Source organism: Suillus fuscotomentosus (genome assembly GCF_016647785.1).
Source record: "Suillus fuscotomentosus strain FC203 chromosome Unknown F5891scaffold_108, whole genome shotgun sequence".
Classification (NCBI taxonomy): Eukaryota; Fungi; Basidiomycota; class Agaricomycetes; order Boletales; family Suillaceae; genus Suillus; species Suillus fuscotomentosus.
The window spans coordinates 122,257-148,334 of record NW_024539620.1 but is presented as its reverse complement, the minus strand read 5'-3'; the positions used below and the strand labels follow the sequence as shown (position 1 = coordinate 148,334).

The window sequence follows — 26,078 nt, the reverse complement described above, 5'->3', positions numbered from 1 at the left end:
ACTTCATTCAAGGGGCCGGCCAAGTAGATGGTGAAATACTAGAGACTCTCTGGGCATCTTTCAACAAGATATCACCCACTGCTCGATCCATGAGTAAATGTCATCGGCAGGAAATTTTGGATGATCACATGCGGGACTCAAATTGGAAGAAACTAGTTGGACTTGGTAGGTGTTCATTTTCTCATTACAGAAGTAATTAATCATGATAGCACAGTTAAGACACTCTTGAAGAAGCACCAACGAGCCATCAAGGGGATAAGAGATACAAAGCTTCCTTTCAATGAGCTGACAAGTGCATTAGATAAACAAAAAATTGCTGAATGGGAAAATGATGAGAAGAAGGCAATGGAGGAGCGAGGTGAATGTCTTGACATTTATCAGCTCAAGATTGATCAAGGTAATCATCCCTACTATTTTTCCATGGCAAATCAAGGCTAACCCCAGTTTGTCATTGGAATTCTGGAGCCCCTACAATGGCTGAAATTCGACTAAGATTAACTGAAGCAGAGAATGCTGAAACAGGAAGGTTAGGAATAGTCTCTTGGATCATTCAAGGTATCAACCTTGAGGATGCCCAGTACGTCAAATTTTATTTAAGCCTGACAGCATGACCACATTCATTGTAGGGATGGGTTAAGATCAGATATTCGTCAACTCCCATCTGATGCCACTGCTGCTCAGAAGGTTGCTCTTCAAGAGAAATGACAGAAACTATCAGCTCGTATTACCAAATTCCATGAAACAGCTGATGCTATGACAGAGGGAATCGAGCTGGAAGCAGGTATAGTGCACACAGATGATCCTAGATTTTGCAAGGCAAACGATGAAGAGCAAGACTGGGAGATTCATCCTGTCAACCTTAAAGATGATTCAGAATTGGTGGATGATGAAATTCCAGCTGAAGATATGGGCCTCTGGATGCCATCATCAGTTCCTCATGATCAGGTTTTTTCGGTTCATTTATCAGCCCTGCAGGCAGAGGAACTGGAGCTGAGAAAAGGTCAAGCCAATAATTGCCTTGAAAGGATTCGGTTGGCTCTTGGTCATAAGGCCGTCATCTACAGACAACACTTTCGAAGTGCTAATTCTGTGTGGACTGGGACAAGGTCCAAGCAAGAAGCTCGACGTTGCCACATCAAAATCGAGAAATATGTTCAGAGTTATCAAAGGGCAAGATTGGCTATGGAGAGACTGGGCATGGACCAAGATTCTCTAGAAAATATTTATCAAGAAATCTTACCAGAACAGCTCAACATTGACAAGGAGGTAACAGAAGAGAATAGATTTGGCCAGGGGTCAGACAAACTCGCTTGGTTTTGGAGAGTTAATGGAGCAAAGAAGAGTCAAAAAGATGCTTGGATGAATGAATGTGAGTAACATTGTGGTCTATGTGATTGGTGTAATTCAAAAATTATGTTTTTAGTCTACAGAGTGAACTGGCTGAAGGCCAAGGCAAGATGGAACAGGTGGGAGGAGGAGTTGAGTTTGGTTAAACATGAAATGGGGTGGACGATAGGTTGGTTCAAACATCAAGAAGAAAAATGGCATCAACGGTGGAATCAAGCCATGAAATCTGGTCATCAACCTTATGCTTATAGACAGGTGCTGGTGTGGAAAGCATTTGTGACGGAAGCTGAGGAGAAATTCAAGGACAAGCTATTAATTATCACTTAGGATTGTCTTCCAGTTATCACAATTCAGTAACTAAATGATGTGTAGACTGTAGTCAGCCAGGCTATAAAGATAGAACTCTTGAAGCCAGCTTTCCAGGAGTCAAATGTTTTTTGATTGTCTTCATAGTTGATTAAAGACAATATGCTGGTCATCCGACTTCACTCATGCCAACTGGCCAGCTTCACTACTACTTGTCATAAAGTCAAATATTATGGCCAGCCTGACTATATGACACGTAGCAGCGAGGCTGGCCAGTTATACATGAATAGTGCTATCATGGCCAGCCTTACTATATGACATGTAGTATTGAAGCTGGCCAGTTCATACTCAAATATTGCTGTCATGGCCAGCCTGACTATATAACATGTAGTATTGAGGCTGGCCAGTTCATACTCAAATATTGCTGTCATGGCCAGCCTGACTACATGACATGTAGTATTAAGGCTGGCCAGTTCATACTCAAATATTGATAACATGGCCAGCATGAATATATATGACAGCTAGCTAGTTTATACTCGAATATTGCTAGCATGGCTAGCCTTATTATATGACATGTAGTATTGAGGCTGGCCAGTTCATACTCAAATATTGATAGCATGGCCAGCCTGACTACATGACATGTAGTATTGAGGCTGGCCAGTTCATACTCAAATATTGATAGCATGGCCAGCATGAATATATATGACAGCTAGCTAGTTTATACTCGAATATTGCTAGCATGGCCAGCCTGACTACATGACATATAGTATTGAGGCTGGCCAGTTCATACTCAAATATTGCTGTCATGGCTAGCCTGACTACATGACATGTAGTATTGAGGCTGGCTAGGTCATACTCAAATATTGATAGCATGGCCAACATGAATATATATGACAGCTAGCTAGTTTATACTCGAATATTGCTAGCATGGCCAACCTGACTACATGACATGTAGTATTGAGGCTGGCCAGTTCATACTCAAATATTGCTGTCATGGCCAGCCTGACTATATGACATGTAGTATTGAGGCTGGCCAGGTTATACTCAAATATTGCTGGCATGGCCAGCCTGACTATATGACATGTAGTATTGAGGCTGGCCAGTATACACTCAAATATTGCTAGCATGGCCAGTCTATACATAAATATTGCTATCATAGCTGGTCTGACTCTACCATGTAGTATGGAGGCTGGCCTGGTGTACCATAAATCAGGCCAGCCTCAATACTACATGGCATATAGTAAGGCTGGCCATGCTAGCAATATTTGAGTATGAACTGGCCAGCCTCAATACTACATGTCATATAGTCAGGCTGGCCATGACAGCAATATTTGAGTATGAACTGGCCAGCTTCAATACTACATATCATATAATAAGGCTGGCCATGCTAGCAATATTCGAGTATAAACTAGCTAGCTGTCATATATATTCATGCTGGCCATGCTATCAATATTTGAGTATGAACTGGCCAGCCTCAATACTACATGTCATATAGTGAGGCTGGCCATGCTAGCAATATGTCAGTATAAACTGGCCAGCACTGATCCTACGTATAGTGATTGGTCAATAGGCTCATACTGGAATGCATTATAAAAATCCGGCCAGCCCATGATCTATGTATATCACCCTGGTTGTAATATGCTAGCTAACACTATTTCTAGAGAGACTGGCCAGCACTGATTCTACGTTAACCGGCCGGTGACTGGCTGGCATGGATTCTACAGCCTTTTGGCATGTCCGGAGCCAGGGTTCTACGTTGAATATGACTGAAGGGTCTGGGCTGGTGCATATCTCTCTTATTGTGCGCCTCATCCCTTATGTCGTTTCTAGTTGTATGATGATTTAGCAACGTGGCATTCTGACCTCAAGAAGATTGCTATTGCCATCACACCTTCTGCGTATAATCTTGTCCCCCCAGCCACCATTCCTATCCAGGAGCGCACAGCTTGGGTTGAAAATGCCGCTACTGATTTGCTGGATGATTTAATGTTTCTTTGTGATGGAGTGGATGAATTTGGGAAAACCAAGAACTTTGCTCACCCTGGACTTCACGAGGGTGCGATACTTTTCTTGTATACTGGATCCTATCGTATTGCTCGCAGGTGGCCCAATATATTTCAGAAGGATACCATTGACCTGCTTAGCTCTCATCTGCACAATGGTATTTTCTTGATACTGGCGCGCTACTGATTTGCTGATACTTTTTTCAGTTCAATTGCGTCTTCAATGGTCTCGTTAAGAATGGAAACGGAAAATCTTTCCTGAAGTTCACTGCTAAGGAGTACGAGCTCATTTATAAAGCAATGCTCAAGCTTCTTCAAGATGTCATGGACGACCCCTATCATGGTCCAAAGCTAGCGCAACAGCTTCGTGCATGGGCCGAAGCTGGATGGTGAGTCAACCCTTTTTACAATGTTCAGCACTGACAAATTTCATAAGGACGGAGTCCTGTAAGCTCGACGGCGTTGACCCATCGAAGCGCCGCCACCTGTGCATCCAGCTTGATTGAGCCCTGTAGTCACTGCGCACGCTATCCTCGTATATCATTTTTCTATTTTTGTTTGCTGTCACGTAGTCATGTGATTCAATCTATTGTTGATCATACATTATTCTTAGATTGGAGGTCCAATAAGCATGATTTCTCGCAGGTTTGTGAGTCTCTGTACAGAGAAAAATGATGCTATTGGGTATGTGCTGGGTGGGTCTGTGAGTGTATGTACAGATGTTCACAAACAAAGGTGCTACTGTGGTGAGCTAGCTAGTAGGGACTAAGCTGTGTGTCTGGTGTGCTGTGTAGGTCTGTGTAGGTCTGTCCATATTGTGGGAATTTACTGATGAAGGAGGAGATGTGAAGGATTCTGCAATTTTTGGACTGGGACGCGCAGTGCTGGGATGAGCGGGGCCTGGAAAACACATTAGAGGATGCAGGTGAAGATGAATGTGAGGGCCATATGGCATACACCAAATGTCAAGCTTCCTTATGTCGAATGCTTGCCGAGTCCTTCAAGACTAGCTGGACCGACACCTTGGCACTGGTGGACACATTTGATCACAACTCGCTCATTGCTCAGCAAGACATGGACATGGACACATAGTAGACCTTTGTTGTAATATTAGTAGATAAACAATAAATGCAATACCTGTGTAACGACAGGCACATGCGAAACAGCCGGAGGGTGCAAGAAAGTGAGCACAAGATAATAAACGCAATACACGTGTAATGACAGGCGGGTGTGATAGCACACGCAAAACAGCGGGAGGGCGCGAGTAATGACAGGTGGGTGTGATAGCACACACGAAACAGCGGGAGGGCACGAGTAACGACAGGTGGGTATGATAGCACACACGAAACAGTGGGAGGGCACGAGAAAGTGAGGTCGTGTGCGGGAGGACAGTGGGAGGGCACGAGTAACGACAGATGGGTGTGATAGCACACGCGAAACAGCGGGAGGGCGCGAGAAAGTGAGGTCGTGTGCAGGAGGACAGTGGGCACAAGACGGCGGGAGGGCGTGACAAAGTGAGGACTGATGCATCAGAAAATGAAAAGGATGCATCAGTGAACGGAGGGGATGCATCAGCGAAGAGAGGACTGATGCATCAGAAAATGAAGGGGATGCATCAGAAAACATAAAGGATGCATCAGCGAACGGAGGGGATGGTGGTGGGCATGCATCAACCTGGAGCGGGCTGATGCATCAGCATGAGAAAAGCAAAGGAAGGTAGTACAATTGCACCAATGATGCATCATTGGTGCGCTACAGTTGTACTGTTTAATGCATCAATATGACACGAACCTGTGTAAAGGAATCTGCATCGCCTTTATTATACTACCTGTGAACATCAAGGTGGTTCCTGCTGGGATCCAATGCCAACACAGCCTTCGATATGCAGTGGTACAATAAAACTAGGTACACATCAAATAAAATAAAATAAAGTACAATACTCGAAACAAACAACAATCAGACATTGAAAATTCTTCCGGCATAGCGACAAATTGAACCGTAACCAAAAATCCACCATATAATCAGATTCTTCTGGTCGATACCGACCTTCACCAGCATTGTGTCCCTCTTGTTGAAGCTGAACAAGGGGGTGTTCACCAGTTTCCAAGGAATGAGAGTGTGGAGGAGTCTGCAGACGCAAAGGGGATCGGGGCCAATCACGCGAGGGGCGTGAGTAAGCTAATTTAGGAACAGGAGGCTGAGGGCTTAGGACGCGTGAGCTCGACGGCGCGACAAATAGTGTCTAGCTGCTTGTTTCTCCTGATGAATAGTACTGATATAGCGAGGGTAGTATGGGTAAGGGCAGGGGGAGATCGGATGCCAAAAAGTAATAGGTATCGGGTGAGACAGTATTCTCCACGTAGTGAGGAATTGGTAACAGGGCCTGGGGGACCAGCTCAATAACATCTGCGCCATTATCGCCAGGATTATTCCTATCAGGACCTGCGGGTGATCCTGGAACCGTCAGTTCAAGAACTAATTCCAATGCTGAACGAGCATGAGGCTCGCGGGACATGGGTGCAGCGTCAATGTTTGATCGGCAAATTCTTGCGATGGCGGATGCGCAGACGATCTTTGAGATTTCCGACCCACATCTCATGAACAATATCTTGATCCAAGGGCATATACACCGAGTTAAAGAATTTGATGAGGAACCAAAGCACTAATCGATCACTAGTTAGAATGAGTTTATAGGAGCACCATTTTGACTCACCTTGTGCTACTAAAACGGAGAAAACAATTGTCGTTCAAAAAATGACATTGGGGAAGAGAATGTCTACCTCGTCTATAAATGCATCTGTGTTAGAGAAGGCGTTGACTGAAAGGAACGAGTAGACCACGATCCAAAGGACCATGATAAGGGATGATCCAATGCTGACGACCCAAGCGATAGAGGTCCAGCTAAACTAAGTAATATTTAGTGTTATCAAATCAGCACGACAAAGTGCACTCATTAGTGAGTGTTCACCCCGACATGGGTTCGCTACAAAGATAGCAGCAACCGCAATGGTTGTCCCGAAGTCCGCGTGAAGGCCTGATCGATAGGGTGAATGAAGAAATTTGGCATGCTAATCCCGGTCAGCTACAAATGAACGATGGGATCGTTTTCCTCACCTTGGAGAACCAAGAGTTGTGTAGATGCTTGAGGATCTCTATGGTGACAATTTAGAGAGGGCAAAGTGCGCCTCTCTCGCACTTCATGATGTGCGAGCGGATGCCATTTATTAGCAGGATAATATGCCATTGTGAGTGTCGAACCAGGTGTGTGGAAGTGAGATAGTACATCCTTGAGGATTCACTTGAGGTGGCGGATGGCACGTTGGAACGGAAGCTTGGTGGCGCTGGCTCTCTCGCCAAGAATAGTCATGAGGACGTAGAAAAGCTCCTCGACCATGCTCAGAAGATGGACGCCCTCATAAGGACAGTTCTTGACTTCACCGCAGAAAAATGACAGGAGGCCGAAACGGTTGAGGATAGAGATAATGATGGTATTGGGATCGAGGATGATGAGAGATGACTGGAGGATGAGCAGGTCTTGGTCATAGCAGAGCCCACACAGCACAAAATAGCGGTAATGCAGAAATTAGTAGCCACAGATAGGGAAGCCGTTGCGGACCCATAATCCTGCCCTGATCTGGGCGATCATAACGAGCACCGCGAGGCCATGGCTACTAGACCAGCTGCAATATCGATGAGCTCATTTTACCTGGCAAAGGGAAATCAATTAATACCTTCATCGAAGTTCAAGAGGCGCAAAAACAAGTACTGGACACTAGACACCTCAATCTGCTTCAACAGATCTGCAAGGAGCCAGTGAAGGGAGGGATGGAAGCTCGTCCATCCTTCTAGCATGTTGAAATCGATGATCTGATGAGGCGAGAAAGTGGAAGTGTTAGGTCGAATACACTGATCCACACATCCGTCTCATACTCACGGCGACGCGCTTGTTATGTGTTGATATTGAAGACCTGGAATACCATGACAAACTTGTTGTATGAAGGCTGGGTGACGAGCAATGAGCTGTTGGACAGGCCAGTTGTGGCAGAGATAGCCTGTTTCTAGGACTCGTAGATCACCAAAGATGGGCATGACTCGGAAGTATTTGCCTGTGAATGAGAGGCTTTCAACGTTCTTGCGTTGTTGAGCAGGAGACGTGGTGAGGATGTGCTTGCCTGGAGTGTGGTTGGTGAAAAGGTTGACAGTGCCACATGATGTCGAGCACTGAACATGTCATGAGATGGTCGCGTTGTCTCAGAAATCTTATGCAGGGTACTAATGGATCATGGTGCAATGAGAAGTTGGGGGGGGGGGGGCGAAATGCTTTATGGATGATTCTGCTTCGTGGCCAACCAGAATATAAGTGTCAGCGACACGGTGGTAGGTGCTGGTAAAGTAGGATGCTGCAATACCATCAGAGAACCGATGAGTCCTTGACATGGTAGTTGTGGGAACTACAAGAGGAAACAATTTTGCTCCTGCGACACAAGATCATGTATGCTACAAAATTTTTGATTTGTAAATACATAGCTATCAATGCCGGAAAGTCTAGAGTGACATAGGTGGTCCACCACAACCTTATGACATTCCTCTGTTGCGGCAGATGAGAGGCAGTAGCGTACTGTTGTCAATTATTTTGAGCATTGTGGTTTTGCATGATCTATGTTTTGAATTACACCCTTTTGTAAGACATTTTCGCGTGAAGTGCCTTTGGCACCAGTTAGCAAATGTATAATGACATGGGACTTTGTAATAAAATTGTGACATGGCACCATCCCAACAAGCAAGAGACGGTAGTCCACTCCCCTCAACCATTCCAATTGTTGTTATATTTTCCTGCTTATTAGGGCTGGCCACCATAGGCCGTATTACGGGCATGTACGGTGGCGTAATACGGTAACCGTACCCGTACCGTTGGCACTTCAGCTTTGGGGTATACGGTTATGGTGTACGGTTTCTCCATAACCGTATTTCGCCGTAAATGTACGGTTATTACGACCGTAAATACGGGACATACGGTTGACCATATGGTCGCGGCATTTTAAGTCCCACTTTCTGTAACGCGGTATGAGTTCTGTGTCAATTCTAAGCACCACTTGACAATACGCGTTCTAATCTTAGAATACCAGAGCTCTTAGCTCATTCTGCTGCAAGCTCCGCGACATCTTTTGCTACCACCAGCATCTCAAACGTGTCTACAACCGGTGTATCCGTGACTGCATTCCCCGCTGGCATTCAGGTAGCATCCATGCAAGTCATCTTTGAGTTCACCAACTTTACATGTCTGATATCTATCACAGCTGGAATTGTGCTCTGATGCGTGCTCGTGGCTTGGCTTTGGGTCAGGAGTTCAAGGGTAAGGCATCAACACCGCCCTTGGTCCTATGACGAACATGGGTCGTGTCCCCCAAGGTGGCCGTAACTGGGAGGGTTTCGGTGCAGATCCTTTCCTAACTGGCGAATCCGCATACGAGACAATTTTAGGCCTACAAAATGGCGGAGTACAAGCCACTGCCGAGCACTTCATCAACTAGTTTGTGTTTTCTTGCATTTATTTGCTTTTCTGCTTATCCCACCAGTGAGCAGGAACACTTCCCCACATTAGAATCTTCAAATGTTGATGATCAGACTCAGCATGAGATTTACGCACACCCATTCCTGCGCAGCGTTATGGCCGTGGGTAGCGTTGGCACATGATGCATCCAGGAACCAGTCCGACTCGGGTCACTGCCTCTCTGAAGAACATCTAGTCTCTCGTAGCAATCGATCTCCAGTGACCACTTACTCAATGAAAGACGGTTTTCCACAGCTGGGGATGAGACAGACACCAGTCACATGACGGGCCGATGTGCCTTGTTTCAGCAGAGCGTGCAGTCTTGACTGGTCGTGACGGAGGAGCTGGAGTAGGTTCCTCGTCATCATCTGATGGATATGTGTCCAGGTCTGTGTGGCAGTGCCTGTCCCCATATCATCTTCGGCTTCCTCATCAGCGTCAGCATACTCCTCGTCATCCTCGCTGGACTCATCTGCAGATATAAGTAAGCATCGAAATCAGATGAGCGAGTTAGTACTACTGTAATTTACTAATTCGACGTTTTTTCATCTCCCGTACGACCGTATAGCCGGTCATATGACCGTATGATGACCCATACCGTACCGTCGAACATTTTGAATGTATTGTATGACATACGGTACGGTATGGGTAGTACCCATAAGCCCGCCATAAATTGTACGGCCGTAACCGTATATGGTTACGGTGGCCAGCCCTACTGCTTATACTTTGGATTAAGACCCCATCCAAGATCTTGCAGTAGAAAGTCTCTTTGGCACTGGTGAACAGATCTAAAATAGCATGGGACTTTGCAAACAAAATATGATACGTCACCATTGCAACAGGTAAGAGGCGATAGCATGCTCATCTCAACTTCGTTATGCTTCTGCTTTTGCCTGAACTGTGTTTCGATTTAAAATGTTATTCTAAGACCTTTCCTTGCTAAGTGCCCTTTGGGATTAGTCAACAAACCTAGAATGGCATTGGAGTTGGTCACATGCCGCCGCATCACCAACGATCATCTCAAGAGTTGTGACAATTATCACTTAGCTTCAAATTTTAGCTTTCGAACGGTCGATGGCCGAACCCGCTGCACCTTTCCAGGGTTCCGAGTCCATCTCGTCCTGTTGCTAACAGACGGCCTCAGACTAATACTGCAGCTTCACGTCACCAAGGTATTTTTCATCCTCAAATCGGTCCCACATCGGTCCAACGCCAGCCAACATACTCCAAGTGACATACAGCACCGGACCCTGCTTATGTTCCGTCCACCTTGTGGGAGGATGTCATTGACGTGGACTTGGAATCGGATGATAGCATGTGGACGACTTAGACTCATGATGGTAAAGAGAATGTTTCAACGACGCAACTATAGAGAGAAATTCTGGATCGAAAATGTCTGCACATACTAGTAATACACATCATTAGCAAGAATGACAATTCACACTATCATCAGGATGAAAAGGATAGATGCAATGGTGATTAATTAGCCAGAGGAAAAACGTAAGGTTAAAATAAAGGTTGAACGGCAGCACCAACTGCATTATTTAAAAAGACAGACAGTTGTCTTCCTCAAACTCAATATCGTCAATCTCCCGGTCATCTGGATAGTCGTTGTCCAACAGCTCATCGTCCGAATCGCACTCAATCGCGTCCTCATCTTGATCTTCATCACCTCTATCCCTCTCAACCTCGCAGGAATGAATGCTCTCCTGGTCCCCATCTTCATCTTCCTCCGAGTCTGAGTTTGGGCAAGCCATGAGGTCCAAATTGGCACAGTCTCTTACCATCTCCCGCATGACCTTGGGGTGCCCAATTCCGTAGTGTGTATAATGTACGAACATATCTCGGTCAACGAATCTAAGTGATGTTTAGTTTGAGTATGGATAGTGGGACGGGTGGCTGCACTTACATGCCGACGTAGTAAGCCTCCCAGTTGTCTACATCGTCGCACTGATGTGCAAACGTCTTTCCATGGCGAAGGGAGGTAGTGCCTCGCCCAGAATTAAATGCCGGAATTAAGTGTGCACTTCGTATGACCTGACTGGGATCTAAAAACCCAAACGCATCATGATCAGTCTCTTCCATGAAAGCTAACTTTGGAAGTCGAGCACAGCTCATCCCTGATTGCTGCCCTGTCAATGGTGCCAGCCACCTAACGTAAAGAACCTCCAGTTGTTGCTTTTTTATTGGACCGTCAACATTCAGCCAAACCTCCATATGATAGATGCCTAGGACCCGGGCGTACCAGTAGGGATGCTTAGGCCTCGTTTCCCCAGACAATACCATAATGTCACAGTGCATACGAGGATTCATTGTGTCGTACTCCCGTCGAAGATCATAAGTCGTGTAGCGGACCTGTCATGATGAATAGTCACTATAGATACCAACAAAACACATAAGATGCACAGGGCTTACCTGCATTGTTTGGACCGAATATAATCTATTATTTGAGATAATGACTGAATTGTGCTCCTCATCTGTGAAGGCATGGTCGCAATACCCGATGTCTAAATTTCGAAGTCGGTAGAGTGCATGGTCCTTGAGTTTCGGTACGAACTCCTGCGAATCATAGTGAGTAAGATACACAAGAATCACAGGCCAACACCCACTGCTAAAGCTGGGTTGTTCGCATAACTTCGAAGAAAACTGAAGATATACAATGAGTTGTTGCGGTTAAGTGTGGGTATATAATGATGATCGTTCAGTCCTGTAGGTAATTCGACCAGTGGCTGCTCGTTAGTGTAGGAGTTGTGACCTGTCTCTGCCGTACGCCGGAGGACCCGACGGCGGTGCTCGTGTTTAGCTAGTTGCACAGGGGTATCTAGTTTACTAGTCAGCGGATAGAAAGCTTTGAGTGCCCTATGCGCCAACTCTCCCTGACCATAAAGTAAATTGCAATAAAAAGGTGTGAATAACTGAAATCCACGTACGATTTGTGATGTGAAGGAGTCTACAGTTCCGAAGAGTCGGATCGTCTGCAGATAATCCCCCATAGCATGAAATTTGTAAGTATTCAAATTAAATTTTTTGGCCTTTCAGCCACCACTCCCTGGGTCCGGGTTGTCGAAAGTTGAACGTTGACCAGCAGCGTTGCGCTCGCGAGCAGACTGTTCCTTAGGTAATTCCATTGTGGTGAAAGCAGCGCATGTATAGTTCCGGAACTTGCGCAGCTGATGCAAGAGGCGCCGGAGGGTCTCATCCAAAGCTGACAAGGTAGTTTCGGAATGCATCCTCAGTTTTGCGAGGGCATGCCATTGTGCAAACCTGAATAAAAGTGACTGTATGGCCTCATCGTGGCCTGCTGGAAAAAGGCCTTCGAAGACTGGTATAGCACACTGAAACAGGCGTCAGCAATGGGCATCGGTAACTTGACTAAACAGACCTGTAAAATATCCTCGAAATCTCGAGCTGCAAGTCTCTTCATTTCAGAGGCGTTATTGGTGAATCGCTGTATGACTCCATTGCCATATAATGGAACTTGGCGAAATCTGTATTGACCGCTTTTAAATCAGTAATGAGGATAGTGTGAGTAAACAGACCTGTTATCAAGAGTTGCCACCAACCGGTCCCCACCGGGAAGCGCATAGAGTAGACGAATGAGATGTGTGAACAGCGCCTTCCATGTACCTAGCTCGCATTCATGCATAAAATCAACCACGAGCATGCGAAATGTGTCAAACCCTAGAAGTCCAAGTTTCTCTGTAAATGCATTCTGGTTTACGGTCAGATACTATTCAAGGGCCACAGATTCCAAAGGCGCTCACTATAGCTGGAACCCAGGACCCTTCCCCAAGAGCCCTTTGCACCTTTGAGCCGTCAACGGTGTTTCCAAACTCATATATGAACGAGCGGGCTTGAATTACCCCTTCCAGGCAGTAAGTCCTAAGGTTGGCTATGCGATATCGCATGTCGCTAAGCAGGCCCAGGAAATGGAATGAAGCTTTCGGCATGGTGCAGCGCGGACATGGACAAGAACCCATGTCTTTGATGGTTGCTATCAAAACCCTGAGGTTTCTATTAGTATCATTTTGATAAGGAAAGAAAGGAGAGCCCACTTTTCTGGATAATTGGCCGAGTACGTGAAGATTCGCGGAAATACCCTTCTCAATATACCATCTGGACACTGGAGGACAATTCCATGGCGATATGCGTCAAGGAACTCCGCATCCAGTAAGTATTTCCAACACGAATGAAACAAATCCCGTCGACAATGAGTTTGAAGTGCCGCCATGCCACTTTTTGATATTCGAGGTAAGTTGCTGAGAACGTCCTTGATGCCATCTGGAAGCTACGAATTTACAATAAGAAAGAATATATAAAGCGAGACTATAACCTACTGAAGGTAAGAATCCGACAAGATGGCAAGCACCAGATTTCGGCACTGAGCGTGCATACTTGGTTAAATTGCCGAAGTACAAGTACAAGGGCCAAGCTTTAGCTATTCCGAAGGTTGCAAGGTGTGTCGCGTCAGAAAAGAACATGAGTCCAGCAATGACTCATTCCAGTGAACAGCCGGGCTCTTTGGGCTGCCTCTGCAGGTCGTCCTGAGCTGCAAGGCATGAGTCGGAGGTATAAAGTTCGTCAAATACCCGTTCCTGATGATCGTCCAGGGGGTCCTGCCACAGACACTTGAAAGGAAGAAGATGGAATGCATTCGCTTGAACATCAGCGAATGCGGAACGAATCACTCCTACGAGCGGTCAATAATGAAATCCGCGAATGTCAAATGACCTGGACTCGTTCGCTGACTTTGTAGGTATATTGAGGGTGACGTCGGCCTCTTGCCAGTCGTCTGGGAAAGTAGCAGTCTCATTTCCTCCGCTAAGGTCCAGTGCGCATAAACTTCTCCTCACCGAGAATCCATCCAGGTCTCTGGGATTAAAGTCTTCCGCCTGAATAATGTCATTGACGAGGCGCGATACTTCAGTCTCCGATTTGCGAAGACTCCCAGAGTTCATCCAGGTCATGAGGCGGTGAATAGTCATGTTGGGGAAGGGATAGGGTGGGTTGGGAGGTAAATCAGGCGTATGAATACCGTGACTGTCGCAAGTGGTTGGACAGGAACTAGCAAGTAACGAAGAAGGAATGAACTTGTCAGGCTCAAATGAGGGTCGCCTAGGATATTGCCGACAAAGGCCCATCACATTAAACGCTGTTTGAAGTGAGTCGTGCAGGGTCAAAAATCACTCTTTGAATTCGATGTTGGGTCCCTGTCACAGGAGGCAGATTATTCCCACATGACTCGGAAGGATTGACATCTTCATTGGCAGGTAAGGCGTCCTCGAAATGTCTTGGGACTGGTCTAAGGGTGCGTTGCGAAGACTGTTCACATGTGTGGACCGCTAATGAACCATGAACATCAAGGTAGCAGATATAGAACATTAAAAATGTGCACACCTGGGCTATGACAGTCTCGTTCAGCATCATCTTCCATTGCAACATCCAAGACGCTGGAGTCTTGAGGTGCAAAAGTCGGACTACTAGGGCGAGCAGTACTAGGTGCATTGACAAGCTCGGGGAGTGTCCTAAATGCCCTAGATTCGCAATGAGCGATAGGCTTCAAACAGTGGTTCTTTGCAGGTTGAACCGGTCCGAGCTATGGTAGTATGTAAGTCAAAGTACACCTCTTAGACCAGGTACTATGAAATAAGTGACTTACACGGCTAGTACTACTGTGAGCACTACTAGTCATGACCTGTGAGGGCTTGTGCGATGCTTCCATCGACTCTCTTGCCCGGCCCCGCCTTTTCTCCGTAGCTAAGGTGCTTGCCTTCTGGTAATACTTGCACCTTGAGCGATGTCTGCTGAGTCCACATGAATCGGTATCCTTCTCCCAAGGACAACATGGTGCACAACAGGACACCATGGACAGGAAAAGGACCAGGAACAAAATCCAGAGTTGTCAACAAAGGTGCATTCCACTTCCGACCTGGCGGCGTTGGGTCAGAAGCTGATGGCATCATTAATTTCTCAGGTATTTGGAAAGTTGTGTCCCATAGGTGTATGCCTTCATGATCACTGCCTTACCTTTATCTTTTTGCCAAAGTATTGCAGCGGTATACGCATTTGAATTCTTCTGACTTTCTAACCTCCCCTCCTCCACAATAAGCCTCTGTGCCTCAATCCTTTTCGCCTGCTCCCTGCTCAGTCGTCCATGTCCTTTACTGAGTAATCTGCTATAAACTCTCTCGTCAGTATCTGTGACCTCCATTCCTCCACACATTCAAAATGGACTCCCTTTATCCTCTGCAGATTCTGCAGCTCACCCTGACGAGCCATGTATATCGCTGAACTACTCCCTACCCATCCATTCGTCCATTGATACACTGTGTTCGATCCATGCATCTACCTACTCCGCATCATGGCTCTTCCTTCGCGGACCACTTCACGTTGCTCGCCTCGCAGCATCTCCCATCCGTTCTCGCGCTACTTGAGCTACTACCAAATGGTGGCGGCGATGGGAAGGCATTTGAATGTCTTGCTGTAGAAAGCATGCGTCAGTTCAACGAAGAGACACCTGATGTTGACGGTGTGTACTATTTTAGCTGGGGTGCATGCTATGAACCAGGGCTTATTGATACATGGAAATCGCCACATAGTGTCATCTTAGAGAAGGAGGGTCCGAACGATGGGCTAGTCAGTCTCGAATCAGCCAAGTGGGTGAGTGCACAGGATGATTCCTTGGTGTGTGTGCCTTGCTGAATACACATGCAGGGCACATATGTCGGTACCCTTTCACCCGTGAACCACCTCGACCTAGTTGGATGGACGAATGCTGCGTGATATATGTGGGCCTCAATGTGGGGAAAGGAAATTCTCTTCAAGCCTGCTTCATTCTACCTTGGTATCGCAGACCTGCTGGCTGGAGTAGAGGAGGGCGATGGCGATGATGCTACGCTAGAGAACGGCATGGTTGAAGGTCACTGGGAGAGAATGCAGCAGAACCTCTTGGGTAGTAGTTCGTCTCCCAGGTTGACACCAAGCCCGCTGCTGAGGATGCATCCTGCACTTGGAGAGATGGTATCAAAAGCGCAAGAAGAATCAATGTCACTACCCCAGTGTACTTCCCAACCAGCAGGAAGGATCGAGATCTACAATGTCCCCAGAAGCACCTCCATCAACAAAGCAGAGATCTCTACCCCCTACACCTCCTCATGATGAGACACCACCTACACCACCTACAAAATCGTCAACCCCGCCTGCACATGCGGGAGAACGAGACTAGACCCATCCGAAACCAGTTGCTCTTTGCCGATCACTGGCAGAGCCGCAGAGATGAGGGTCTGCCCCTCGCAGATTTGATACACCTGAGTCCACCCTTTACGCATCGTGCCATACCCGTAATTACAAGATTAAGTATCTGCTGCATTATTAGTCGTATTGTATTCTAATCGCATACTACTGAGATTCAGCATTGATTAGTATCCCCCACGGAATCAAACATATTCATCCAATGTAAGTTGGAGTAGGCCAAATTAATATCATGACCGGGGGGTGGACCGGATAAGCGGGGAATCATGATCATGAGACCAGTGTCCAAGCCATCTCACCCACTGACAAGCGCGTATCATTCTTGTCTGATTCGCCAACTCGCACATTTGATAGCTTTGATCTTCCTATCGTGAATCTCAACATTGACGTATAGCCCGCTGACATGTCACTCGAAAAACTTTCATCGAACAAGCATTACGAGGGGATGCTCGCAAAGTACAAGTTTAGAGTACATCGTTTTGGCAGCGGCGGCAATGCCACGCTGATAATGAGGCTAATAGTCTGCTGCTCTGGGCGATACCTATACTCAATTCAATCTCTTCCTCCCCGCCATTGCGGCTCAGGGGAAGGTCCCTGTACTTGTCTATCTTTGCCATGGGGCATGAATGCGTTCTCGCGGTACCTTGTGGGTGGTGTTGCGGAGGAAAAAAACTGATATGATGCAACAGCGATGATCAGGAAGGTGAAGGGAGCGGTGAACATACTACTTGTGGATTATGTGCGTCATGTGTTTGTCTATTCATTGGCCCCTATCAGATGGGGCTGATGTAGTAACAGGGTACAGAAAAGTCTGCGCACTGGTAGATCATGTTCTTCCCGTCCTTACGTTTTTGATGCGGAGGTTGTTGCCGTCGCCTTGGCATCCGGTTGCGACGGTGTTCCGAAGGATCGTCTGTGAAAACGTATGACAGGTGGTAAGTAAGAGAGTATGGAAATAGAGGGAGACATACAATCTTGGGGTAATTCATGAGGCGCTTGACCATAGTTTTAGAAACGCGGAGTTCGCTACGGCGGCCAAGGACATACACGTGAGAACCATATTTTGTCAGATCTGCCAGAATTTGATGTTTAATTTCGATCTCACAGGATAGGAGGATTGAAATATCTTACAGGTCGCTTCTTCTGCCGCAGAACCACCACCACCAATGACAGCTAGCGGTTGATTCCTGAAGATAGGGATGGCAGCATCACAGACTGCACACGCGCTGATGCCGCTTTGCCAGTATGTGACTTAGGGCGACGAAGAATATGGGTGTGACTATTGACAACAGGTAGGAAAAGACAAAGTAGCCGCCTGGCTTGAGTTGCTGACCATATTTAGGTCAGGTTGTGTAGCCAGCATGGCGAGAATAAACTTACTTCTTGAGTCCATTGCCGATCAGTGTGTAGCCAGCGTATCATACTTGAGCTGAATGTCAATATCGCCATCATGGCGAGCAAGAGCGATACAAAGAGCAGACAATCCAATTCACGAAGCATCTCCTTGACCTCAATGCCTTTGCGCACAAGTGTTGCATCCTTCGTCGTAGCCGCCCATTCAGCGATCACAGCCAAATTGTACAGCCACTTCTCAGCAGCGTGGGGTATGGAACGTAGTATGAGCTGTACAAGAATAGACTTGGTTTCCATGTACAGCATGTCGCTTGTTGAAACTGAGTCCATCAGAGCACTTTGGATATCCTGTACAGGCGTTTCCCAGCGGCTGTACAGGTTCAACTCTATGGCACGGTTCTCCTTTCGCGGAACCTGTGACGGAGCAGGTCCGAGTTCATCAGTCAAGATATGTAAGTGCTGCTTGTCATTTGGGGACTGGAGCACAGCCGTGTCAGAAACTAGCAGAAGGACAAATAAGTTATGCTTACGAGAGTTTCCACATGCTGTAAAATCAAAGAGTGAGTGTTGTACAGCTCGTTCATGGTGATGTGGATCATGAGGTCTTTCTTGGATAGAGCCATGTATTGGTCCATCTAATATTCAATGTTAGTTGACATGAAAGACATGAGTCATGCTCGAACGTACTTCAAGAGTGTCATAGAAATCTCCGACCTCGCAAAGACTGCTGAGGAATTGGTTGATCCGTGCTTTATTATTTTCTACAAAGGGGTTCAGTGTGATCATGTAGATCTCCTTCGCATACGAGGGCTTATTTGCAAGGTTCTGCAGTATCTTCGCAATCTAATGAGGTGAATTACTAGCTAAAAACGTGCAAATGGAAGGGCTAATACGGCACGTACCAGGGTCAGTGTTCAGCGAGGGTGTTTAGCGGGGACGCCTTCAATGAGCATGTATGCTTGGGGAGTGACAATAGCAGGATTGATGAACTGCAGAAAGAAGAAGCCTCCTATCAATGAGCAAATAGCGTAATCAGTTGCCTCGGGATACTTTCGCTGTGACACACCAGAGGATTAGCGTCAAATGAAAGGAAGATGAAAGCAAACCGACCCGGGTCAAACTGCGGATCTGCTTGCAGATCCATCGAATACCATACGGCACACTTTCCATACTTTCTAGTATGGTTACGAGGAAGCTATTCGCGATTTCCATTAGCATAGTAAGCCGTGGTGCAATGATGGCTTGAATGTCGGCATTCTCGGCAGCGACCTCTGGGGGTACTCTGCGAGGTAGGTTGGGCGGTAGTGTACTGTTTCTTCTTCTATTTGGTTTATCATTTGCTCATACACCTGTATATTCATTAGAGATCTCGACATGCCTCTCGGCACTAGTTATGGCACACCTTTACAGGATTAATTTCAAGGTTCAAGTCTTTGTGTTCTATCAAGCTGTTGATGCGTTCTGCCAGCACCCCCTTGAGATGACTTTGCCCAGGACCTCGTCGGGTGTAAGTAGTCATCATTCGGGAGACAGGAGTGTTAGCACGCAGTAGCGACCCAAACTCGGTTGCTGTCTCAAACTGTGCGGACAAGACTGATTGGGAGATCGTTAAAAGGAGATGTTCTTCGCGACTCTCATATTGGTTTCCATACAGCATGAACATGACCGTCTGCAAGAGAGTGTCGATCTCTGATAAGCTGACAAGTCCAAGTCGACATAGTGCAGCAATATGACGGGGTTCAGACTGGAGAAGGAAGAATAGGTTGGAGTACTGTTGTAATTTTCGATCATCAGGGTAATGGCCTTCGGTTGGATCGACTTCTTCCAATGTCCATTCCACTTCACATTGCTAACCTATGATATAGGTGAGCCAAAAAATAGAATTTAACACAGCATCAGAACATGGACCTCATCGGCGGCTGTATGGACAATATTTTGACTTGTTTTGCCGACTTTGGTCGACGACACACTGCGTGCATCAAGAGTTCTGGATGAAATTGTTTAGTCGGCGTGCATTCCATTCTACTGCACGAGAAAATTCACATTTTCATGTTCTAATGCCAGGATATCCTTGCTTCATTGTCACTGGTTGACATAACGTATCTAACAAACCCAAGAGAAGCCTTCTCCGGTATTCTCAAGCTGGTGTAGAGTCTGTTGGTGGCCTCGTTGAAGTACTAGTACCGGCTCATACGGACGACTCACTGAAAGAGCCCAAATCGAATGCCAAGATCAGAGGTGAACTTAATGTCGGATCATGATGCACTGATGACCTCCTCACATGCTGCTTGTAGGAAATACTTGATTGTGCACCCTCCCGGCCTCTCAACTCCGAGCGAGGAGGAAGATTTCACCTGGGAGTTTTGTTTCTACCTCGCGGGGGACAAGAGCCGGCTTATCACCTTCCTCGAATCTGTCTCGTCGCTATATGATGCTTGTACTTATACTATGGGTGGGTACAAGACTGGCAGCCGCAGCCTAGATATTTTGACATAATTTCCTACCGAAGTTCCTCTCGCACCAGACACCGAGTCATTCATTTGATCTCTGCGCGTGTTATCAGCGATGCTATGTCCTTTGCTCTCGTAGCTGCTCACCTTAGTCCAATATATTTGCAGTGAGGGCATCCAGCTGCTCCCTCGTCAGAGTCTTGAATAGCTTTACCATTGTGTCATGATCCTTGATAGCCTCGGCAATTTTGAAATCTAACTCTCTGAATACTCCGCTCGACATTTCAGTTAATGCCCACTTGAACAAGACACTGGTATAGGTGTACAACGGTTGAATATTCCGTTTATTTTCAATAAAATGTTTGTATTGTCGGTCGTGATACAGTAGTTGGTGGATGTAGTGCTGCATTGCTCGGCTCCCAAAAGGAATGTTGACATCTTTTCCATTAACCTAGACTCAAATGTAAATTACAAATAACAAACAATAACAAAATGACTGGCATTGATAACACCTCAAAGGAAGGTCTCGTTGTCGAGAAGGTCACCAATAAAAAATTTTACTACCTCTTTCTCCGTATGCAGCAATTGGTGCAAATTGTACCCCCACAGCACGGCGCTGCGTGTGAGAGCTTGAATATTTTTCCTGATTGTTACGAGAGCGCTGCACATTCTGGTGATCTCATTTGAGCCGTCTGCCGTTTTACTCCAGGCAAGGAGTTCATCTACAGGTCAATTAGCAACAGACACTATGACTCAAGTAGGCTTTCTACCGCTGTGGCATACGGCATTGTTGAGATATTTGATTGCCATGTGTTTTATGATGTCATCCTTTGGTAGGAAGGAACTGTTGAATATCTCGCACTTTAATTGAAATAGTGCTTTCACTTTTGATTTATTTAGATCCCCAAGACCAAAAAAAACTGACGACGTCGTTTGAGCTGGGACTAACGACATTGTTTGAGCTGGGACTGACAACGTTGTTTGAGCTGGGACTGGCGCGGTAGAAGGCGCGGGAGAAGGAACCGGAGAAGGCACGAGAGAAGGCACCGGAGCAGGTGCAGGAGAAGGCGCAGCTGGTGCGGGGGGCGGCGCATTCAGCACAAAACCCGGAGACAGGTCACATGGTGCCATGCCTCGGGATGTCCCCTCACCTTGTTGTGTAGCCTTGTGAGGAGATGGACGATGCCGTTGTGGAATGGTGTAAGGTGTGTGACGGACCCGGGGAGAAAACAGGCTGGTGTAGTGAACATTGTCGATCATGGAATGCTCAACCCCGTCACTGATCGTTACAGGGTTGCCGAAATTGAAAGCTTTTTGTATGTCCGAGTCGCTATTTTCAAAGGTGCTATGCGACCAGTCAAACGTCTGGTTGGGACGTTCGACATGCTGTTGGGGAAGGTAATTGGTCAGTCACTGATCATAGCGGATTGATGGTATTGCAGTTTACCATCGTAAAGCCCTCTGAACTTGGAGTCCGAATTGTCTGCGCCGACACGTTATAAGGTGGCTGGTGATCGTTGTACATGTTGCAGTAATCTATCAGAGAGAAGAGGATGATTCGATAGGTGTACGGATAACGAGCATTGATCATTGGATGGATAATGAGGATCCATCGTCGGATGAATTTGAACCAGCGTTGATCCTCAGATGGGTAACAAAGCATTACAATTAACGCTAGTTATCCACCCGAGGGTGTGGCGACTCGGACTCAGAGGATGTGGGACGACTGTCTTGGAACGATGACCCGAGTCACAGGCTGGGTCAAACTCGAGGCTGCGGTACAAAGTTGAAACAACTTCAAATTCGAGCCGGAAGGGAATCAAGAAGCAAGAATATCACTAGAGAGTACCACAATCTCGGATGTGTTGCTTCTACTTCTGCCACGACTCATGCCCAATAATCAAATCGTAGCGGTGCAAGCTCCCGACTTCTGCCGTGCATATTTGCATAAGTCTGACACGTGCCCTGAATCAAATTGTCAGTCTCATGCGGGCCTGAGTTGGAGTCGGTATAACGACTCCTTCGATGGCAGCCAGTACCTTGAAGCTGTGAATGATGGGAGGATCAGACCCAAAGATCATGTCCTCGTGCTCTCAACTGATGGAGCACAACTGTGGAGGTTCACTAAATGCTCGAAAGACAGTGCTTGAATGAGTATAACTTTCTGCTTCGAAATTTTCACGGCCAAACAGCCTGCACTGGCCCTTGACATCAATGCAAATGAAGAGATCACCATACATGACAGACACAGAGTCCAAGCAGCATACACAGTATGCTGGATAACAAGAACAGTGAGCAATCTCTAACCACGAGCGGAAGTGGCGAGAAGAGGCATAGGTGGATGGGTGTAGTTCAGGAAAGTGAAAAGCTATCTGAATAGTTGATTGAGTAAACAGCATGAACATTATGTGGTGGGGAATCACTGTTCCAAGACACGTGCGACCACACGCGGTAGGAATACAGACGTGATGTCTGGATAAGGAGCGCAAGCCAGCGAACATCCAGTCGAAATAGTGAATTCACTGAGCAATTCCAGGTGATCGACCAAAAGATCGATATGAGGACAAAAAAGTCAATAGTGCGGTAACGTACAGTGTGCAGAGAACAGAACAAGCCAAGCCTAATAAAATTGAAGGAGGTCGGGTTATGAGAATGTAACAAATGTCTGAGTGCGAAGGAGAGTGAGTCAGTAATGTGCAGTACAGATTCCAAATTTGCGCGAGGAGAGGTTGACGTTTAATCCCAGGCTGCCTGACCACGTGGCATTGGGGTCAGAAAGGGTGATTATCTACGCACGTGAACTCTTTCATTTGCTCCTGGGATGACTTGATGGTATGGAGGATTTACCTTGCCTGTCAGTCCCTCAACACATCCCCATCCGCTCATGACGAACGGATCATTGGCAGCGACAATAACGATGACATTGACAGTGAACTTGTCGTAGTTGGCAATGTAAGGCGGGAGGTGGTTAATGTGACAAGTTGGCTAACAGGATGGGGTAAGTTCGATGATCAGCAATACCTTGGGAATACATATGGTGAAAGCACCAGGTACTGAGAAGAGCACGACCATCTTGCCCTTCCAACTGTCAATAGAGAGCTCGGTGGCTTGTGGTCATTCTGATAAGCCTTATTCTACAGGTAGTACTGGCAGAAAACAGACGCACGAATACGACACGCCGACTATGCGTGACCAGACATATTAGTAATGACAATATTAGAATTCGGGACGATATGACTCACATGATCAGCTAAATCTTCGGTGAAAGGGACAGTACCAAAGGTGCGAAGGCAAATGTCCTGGTCACTACTTAGTAGCGAATGCCAATGCCAAAATGAAAATGCACAATTCCGAGTCTAATACGAGAGAGGTAATTCCTGGATGACTAAGCATGACAGGGTTCTGAGCCAAAAATAGCTAGTGAGGTTTGAACTTACCAACTAAACCAGTGACATATTTCGATTTCTGGGAGTCACGGAGCTGATATTCTCAGGGATGAAACTGAGGATTTCGCCGTCATTCTTGTTCATAGACTGATGCTGATAGAGGTGAATGTGTGATGAATGATACAGATGAGGCGGGAGTGATGAGATATGAAGGAGATTGGCGTGAGGAAACTGATGAAAGGGTGGCATAGTATGGTTGCCAACGAACCCGAGTGTGCAAATGTGATGTTGTTGTTGGTGGCCCCCAATGGGCCAGAGAGTGAGCAGCGGCACGAGCCAGAGAGTGAGCATCGGCACGAGCCAGAGAGTGAGCATCGGCACGAGCCAGAGAGTGAGCAGCGGCACGAGCCATAGAGATGAGCAGATTGAGAAAAATAAAGCGTAGAGAGATGAGAGTAAATATTAAGATGAGATAGACGAGCTTGAGCGGATTATCTAGAAAGACTTGACGGCAGCATTAATGGAGTTTACTTTGGTTACTTTGGAGCTGAACGTACATTTGGAGGCTGGCTTGTAGACGGGTGTGGAGATTGAGTTAAACAAATGGGGAATTACTGGGGAGCACATCGTGACTCCTTTGAGGAGGACTATCTAAAGTCTAAGACTTTAGACTATCCTAATAGTTATATAGCCTTGTAGAAAAGGCTATAATAACACAGAAATATGCCAAGTGGGGAGGATCTGGAAGCAAGGATAGCAGATAAAGCCTAGCTAAAGGACTTGTAGGGCAGGTGGTACCTTCAGGTTCTCTGGCAGGCAGGGCGTTATATCAACTGAAGGAGCAAAACAAAAACAGTATTACGCAGTTACAGTCGCCTTGATTTGAGCCACATACTAGTGCCAGTGAGTACTGAGTACTGTCAGTCTGAGTCCTGGATGGCGGAATAACAAAGAGGGTTAATTAGTAAGAAAATGCAGTGCCACTCCAACCGGTCCAGGCCTGCCAAATGAAAGCAAATAGGGTTGAGGTATAAGAATTCGCGTTCCCCAAGATATCATATGAATCGTACCTTAGATCTCTGAATCAGACTCGGAGTTGCTCGATGTGTTTGTGGTAGGGATACATTTTGGTCGAGAGTTCCACACATGACCACATTGACTCAGATCTTCCCATAGTATCATAGGGTCAGTATAACCAATGGGGTGATATTAATATGTGATACCAACAGCGCTAGCCTGTGACTTCTCAGTCTTTCAATCCCTGCGGATTCGTTCAACATTCAAGTTCATTATATTGTGCCATCCCAAGTCTTGAGTCTCGGTCAGATACCATCATGCGGAGCACTCAGACTTCTCCTATGCACGGCCATCTCACCACTTCTCCAAGCTCTTTCGGAAACTCTAGTTACGACCGTGATAGTAGCGATGGGTGTGCTCAACTTCCCGTCCAGACTCCACCCAGCTCTCCTCCACCTGACCTTTCAAGTCCACGTCACCGTAACAAGAAGAGACGTAGTCGTACGACAGCACATTCCATACTACGCTCTGGCCATCGTAAACGATCACCGGCATCCAGTGACACCTCCCCTGATCCAGAAGAAGAACTTTTTGCATTTCCACACCCTCCCTCCAACATAATGCAGCGCCTGCTTGGCTTTGCGGTGCGTGCGCAAATAAGGTTCAAGCCTTATGAGCAGCCACATGGTTTGGTCCCAAATGCGTTAGAGCTTCGTTTTTTTCAAAGGTGTCTCAAATCTGGTGACAATGATATGAGTGTGGCGGATATCGAAGGGGTATGTTGACTTACCTGACGTACATTATCAGAAAAATTGACAAGCCAAACACTAGGGCAAAGATATCCTCAAAGATTGCCTGAAATGTTTGTCTCAGACGCTGATTTCTCAAGCCGTCTCTGCAAAGGAAGCTGATTGTGAAGCCAAGTGCATGGCCGTGCTGGGAACGGCTTGGGCGGTCGAGGCAAAGGACCGATACCAGTCGCTTCTTGAAATGATTGTCGAAGAAGAACTTGAAAGATATACAATTGACGCCAAGGAAGCTGCCTTTCTCCGGAAGTATTTGGTTGGACATAGCAAGGAGGATCTTGAAGTGGCCAAGGACTTTGATGTGGGTGCATACAGCCACAATTACAGGTCGTTCGCTGTCGCCAACTCAACCCTGAGTCACATTGGGGGTGTAAAGTCGTGTTTGCCTGAGGGAGATGCCAGTAGTGTAGCTATGGAAGATCTGGCATCTAACAGTGACTTCGAGGCCGATGACTGAGGTGCGAGTCTCGGTGTTCATTGTTGTGATATGTACTAATTTGATTATGATAAGACCCTGCGGACTTGTTCGTTATGAACGGTGACCTTCGGATTGTTGTAAATACAGACCGTCATAACATCTGGCAGATGTGACCATCATGTGTTGAATT

The 26,078-nt window shown here is 46.6% G+C and overlaps 9 protein-coding genes across 9 annotated transcripts; 5 read left to right on the top strand and 4 right to left on the bottom strand.

Moving 5' to 3' along the window:
- Nucleotides 1-110: 110 nt before the first annotated feature.
- F5891DRAFT_986194 (uncharacterized protein) lies at nucleotides 111-1,674 on the top strand (the record flags this gene model as incomplete). The annotated part of the gene is made up of 6 exons (XM_041377717.1): nucleotides 111-165; nucleotides 215-397; nucleotides 445-577; nucleotides 627-684; nucleotides 709-1,369; nucleotides 1,424-1,674. Coding segments are annotated over 6 exons (1,341 nt in total), but the record flags the coding sequence as incomplete, so codon positions are not given.
- Nucleotides 1,675-3,415: 1,741 nt separating this feature from the next.
- On the top strand, nucleotides 3,416-4,162 carry F5891DRAFT_1196859 (uncharacterized protein; the record flags this gene model as incomplete). The annotated part of the gene is made up of 5 exons (XM_041368385.1): nucleotides 3,416-3,436; nucleotides 3,484-3,742; nucleotides 3,798-3,814; nucleotides 3,864-4,045; nucleotides 4,093-4,162. 5 exons carry the CDS (start codon nucleotides 3,416-3,418, stop codon nucleotides 4,160-4,162), a joined length of 549 nt encoding a protein of 182 aa, XP_041218703.1.
- A 2,789-nt stretch (nucleotides 4,163-6,951) lies between these two features.
- On the bottom strand, nucleotides 6,952-8,128 carry F5891DRAFT_1208144 (uncharacterized protein; the record flags this gene model as incomplete). Its single annotated transcript, XM_041369103.1, has 5 exons — nucleotides 8,007-8,128; nucleotides 7,644-7,877; nucleotides 7,423-7,523; nucleotides 7,273-7,336; nucleotides 6,952-7,173 (listed from the first exon to the last, which is right to left on the bottom strand). Exons 1-5 carry the CDS (start codon nucleotides 8,091-8,093, stop codon nucleotides 6,952-6,954), a joined length of 708 nt encoding a protein of 235 aa, XP_041218702.1. The 5' UTR covers nucleotides 8,094-8,128.
- A 918-nt stretch (nucleotides 8,129-9,046) lies between these two features.
- F5891DRAFT_1196857 (family 3 glycoside hydrolase) lies at nucleotides 9,047-9,350 on the top strand (the record flags this gene model as incomplete). The annotated part of the gene is made up of 2 exons (XM_041368384.1): nucleotides 9,047-9,186; nucleotides 9,233-9,350. 2 exons carry the CDS (start codon nucleotides 9,047-9,049, stop codon nucleotides 9,348-9,350), a joined length of 258 nt encoding a protein of 85 aa, XP_041218701.1.
- A 6,196-nt stretch (nucleotides 9,351-15,546) lies between these two features.
- Nucleotides 15,547-16,434, top strand: F5891DRAFT_1208140 (uncharacterized protein; the record flags this gene model as incomplete). The annotated part of the gene is made up of 4 exons (XM_041369102.1): nucleotides 15,547-15,867; nucleotides 15,922-15,966; nucleotides 16,018-16,227; nucleotides 16,286-16,434. The coding sequence occupies 4 exons, from the start codon at nucleotides 15,547-15,549 to the stop codon at nucleotides 16,430-16,432; spliced, it is 723 nt and encodes a 240-aa protein (XP_041218700.1).
- Nucleotides 16,435-17,284: 850 nt separating this feature from the next.
- F5891DRAFT_1208139 (Rho GTPase activation protein) lies at nucleotides 17,285-19,832 on the bottom strand (the record flags this gene model as incomplete). The annotated part of the gene is made up of 11 exons (XM_041369101.1): nucleotides 17,285-17,371; nucleotides 17,430-17,530; nucleotides 17,590-17,645; nucleotides 17,675-17,709; nucleotides 17,839-18,225; nucleotides 18,342-18,446; nucleotides 18,499-18,654; nucleotides 18,878-18,986; nucleotides 19,081-19,160; nucleotides 19,214-19,660; nucleotides 19,782-19,832. The coding sequence occupies 11 exons, from the start codon at nucleotides 19,830-19,832 to the stop codon at nucleotides 17,285-17,287; spliced, it is 1,614 nt and encodes a 537-aa protein (XP_041218699.1).
- Nucleotides 19,833-20,409: 577 nt separating this feature from the next.
- On the bottom strand, nucleotides 20,410-21,355 carry F5891DRAFT_986188 (uncharacterized protein; the record flags this gene model as incomplete). The annotated part of the gene is made up of 3 exons (XM_041377716.1): nucleotides 20,410-20,712; nucleotides 20,826-20,983; nucleotides 21,235-21,355. 3 exons carry the CDS (start codon nucleotides 21,353-21,355, stop codon nucleotides 20,410-20,412), a joined length of 582 nt encoding a protein of 193 aa, XP_041218698.1.
- Nucleotides 21,356-22,680: 1,325 nt separating this feature from the next.
- Nucleotides 22,681-24,022, bottom strand: F5891DRAFT_986187 (uncharacterized protein; the record flags this gene model as incomplete). The annotated part of the gene is made up of 8 exons (XM_041377715.1): nucleotides 22,681-22,733; nucleotides 22,854-22,881; nucleotides 23,109-23,246; nucleotides 23,283-23,368; nucleotides 23,428-23,443; nucleotides 23,504-23,567; nucleotides 23,699-23,701; nucleotides 23,916-24,022. The coding sequence occupies 8 exons, from the start codon at nucleotides 24,020-24,022 to the stop codon at nucleotides 22,681-22,683; spliced, it is 495 nt and encodes a 164-aa protein (XP_041218697.1).
- A 959-nt stretch (nucleotides 24,023-24,981) lies between these two features.
- F5891DRAFT_1196852 (uncharacterized protein) lies at nucleotides 24,982-25,927 on the top strand (the record flags this gene model as incomplete). Its single annotated transcript, XM_041368383.1, has 2 exons — nucleotides 24,982-25,440; nucleotides 25,496-25,927. 2 exons carry the CDS (start codon nucleotides 24,982-24,984, stop codon nucleotides 25,925-25,927), a joined length of 891 nt encoding a protein of 296 aa, XP_041218696.1.
- Between the last annotated feature and the right edge of the window lie 151 nt (nucleotides 25,928-26,078).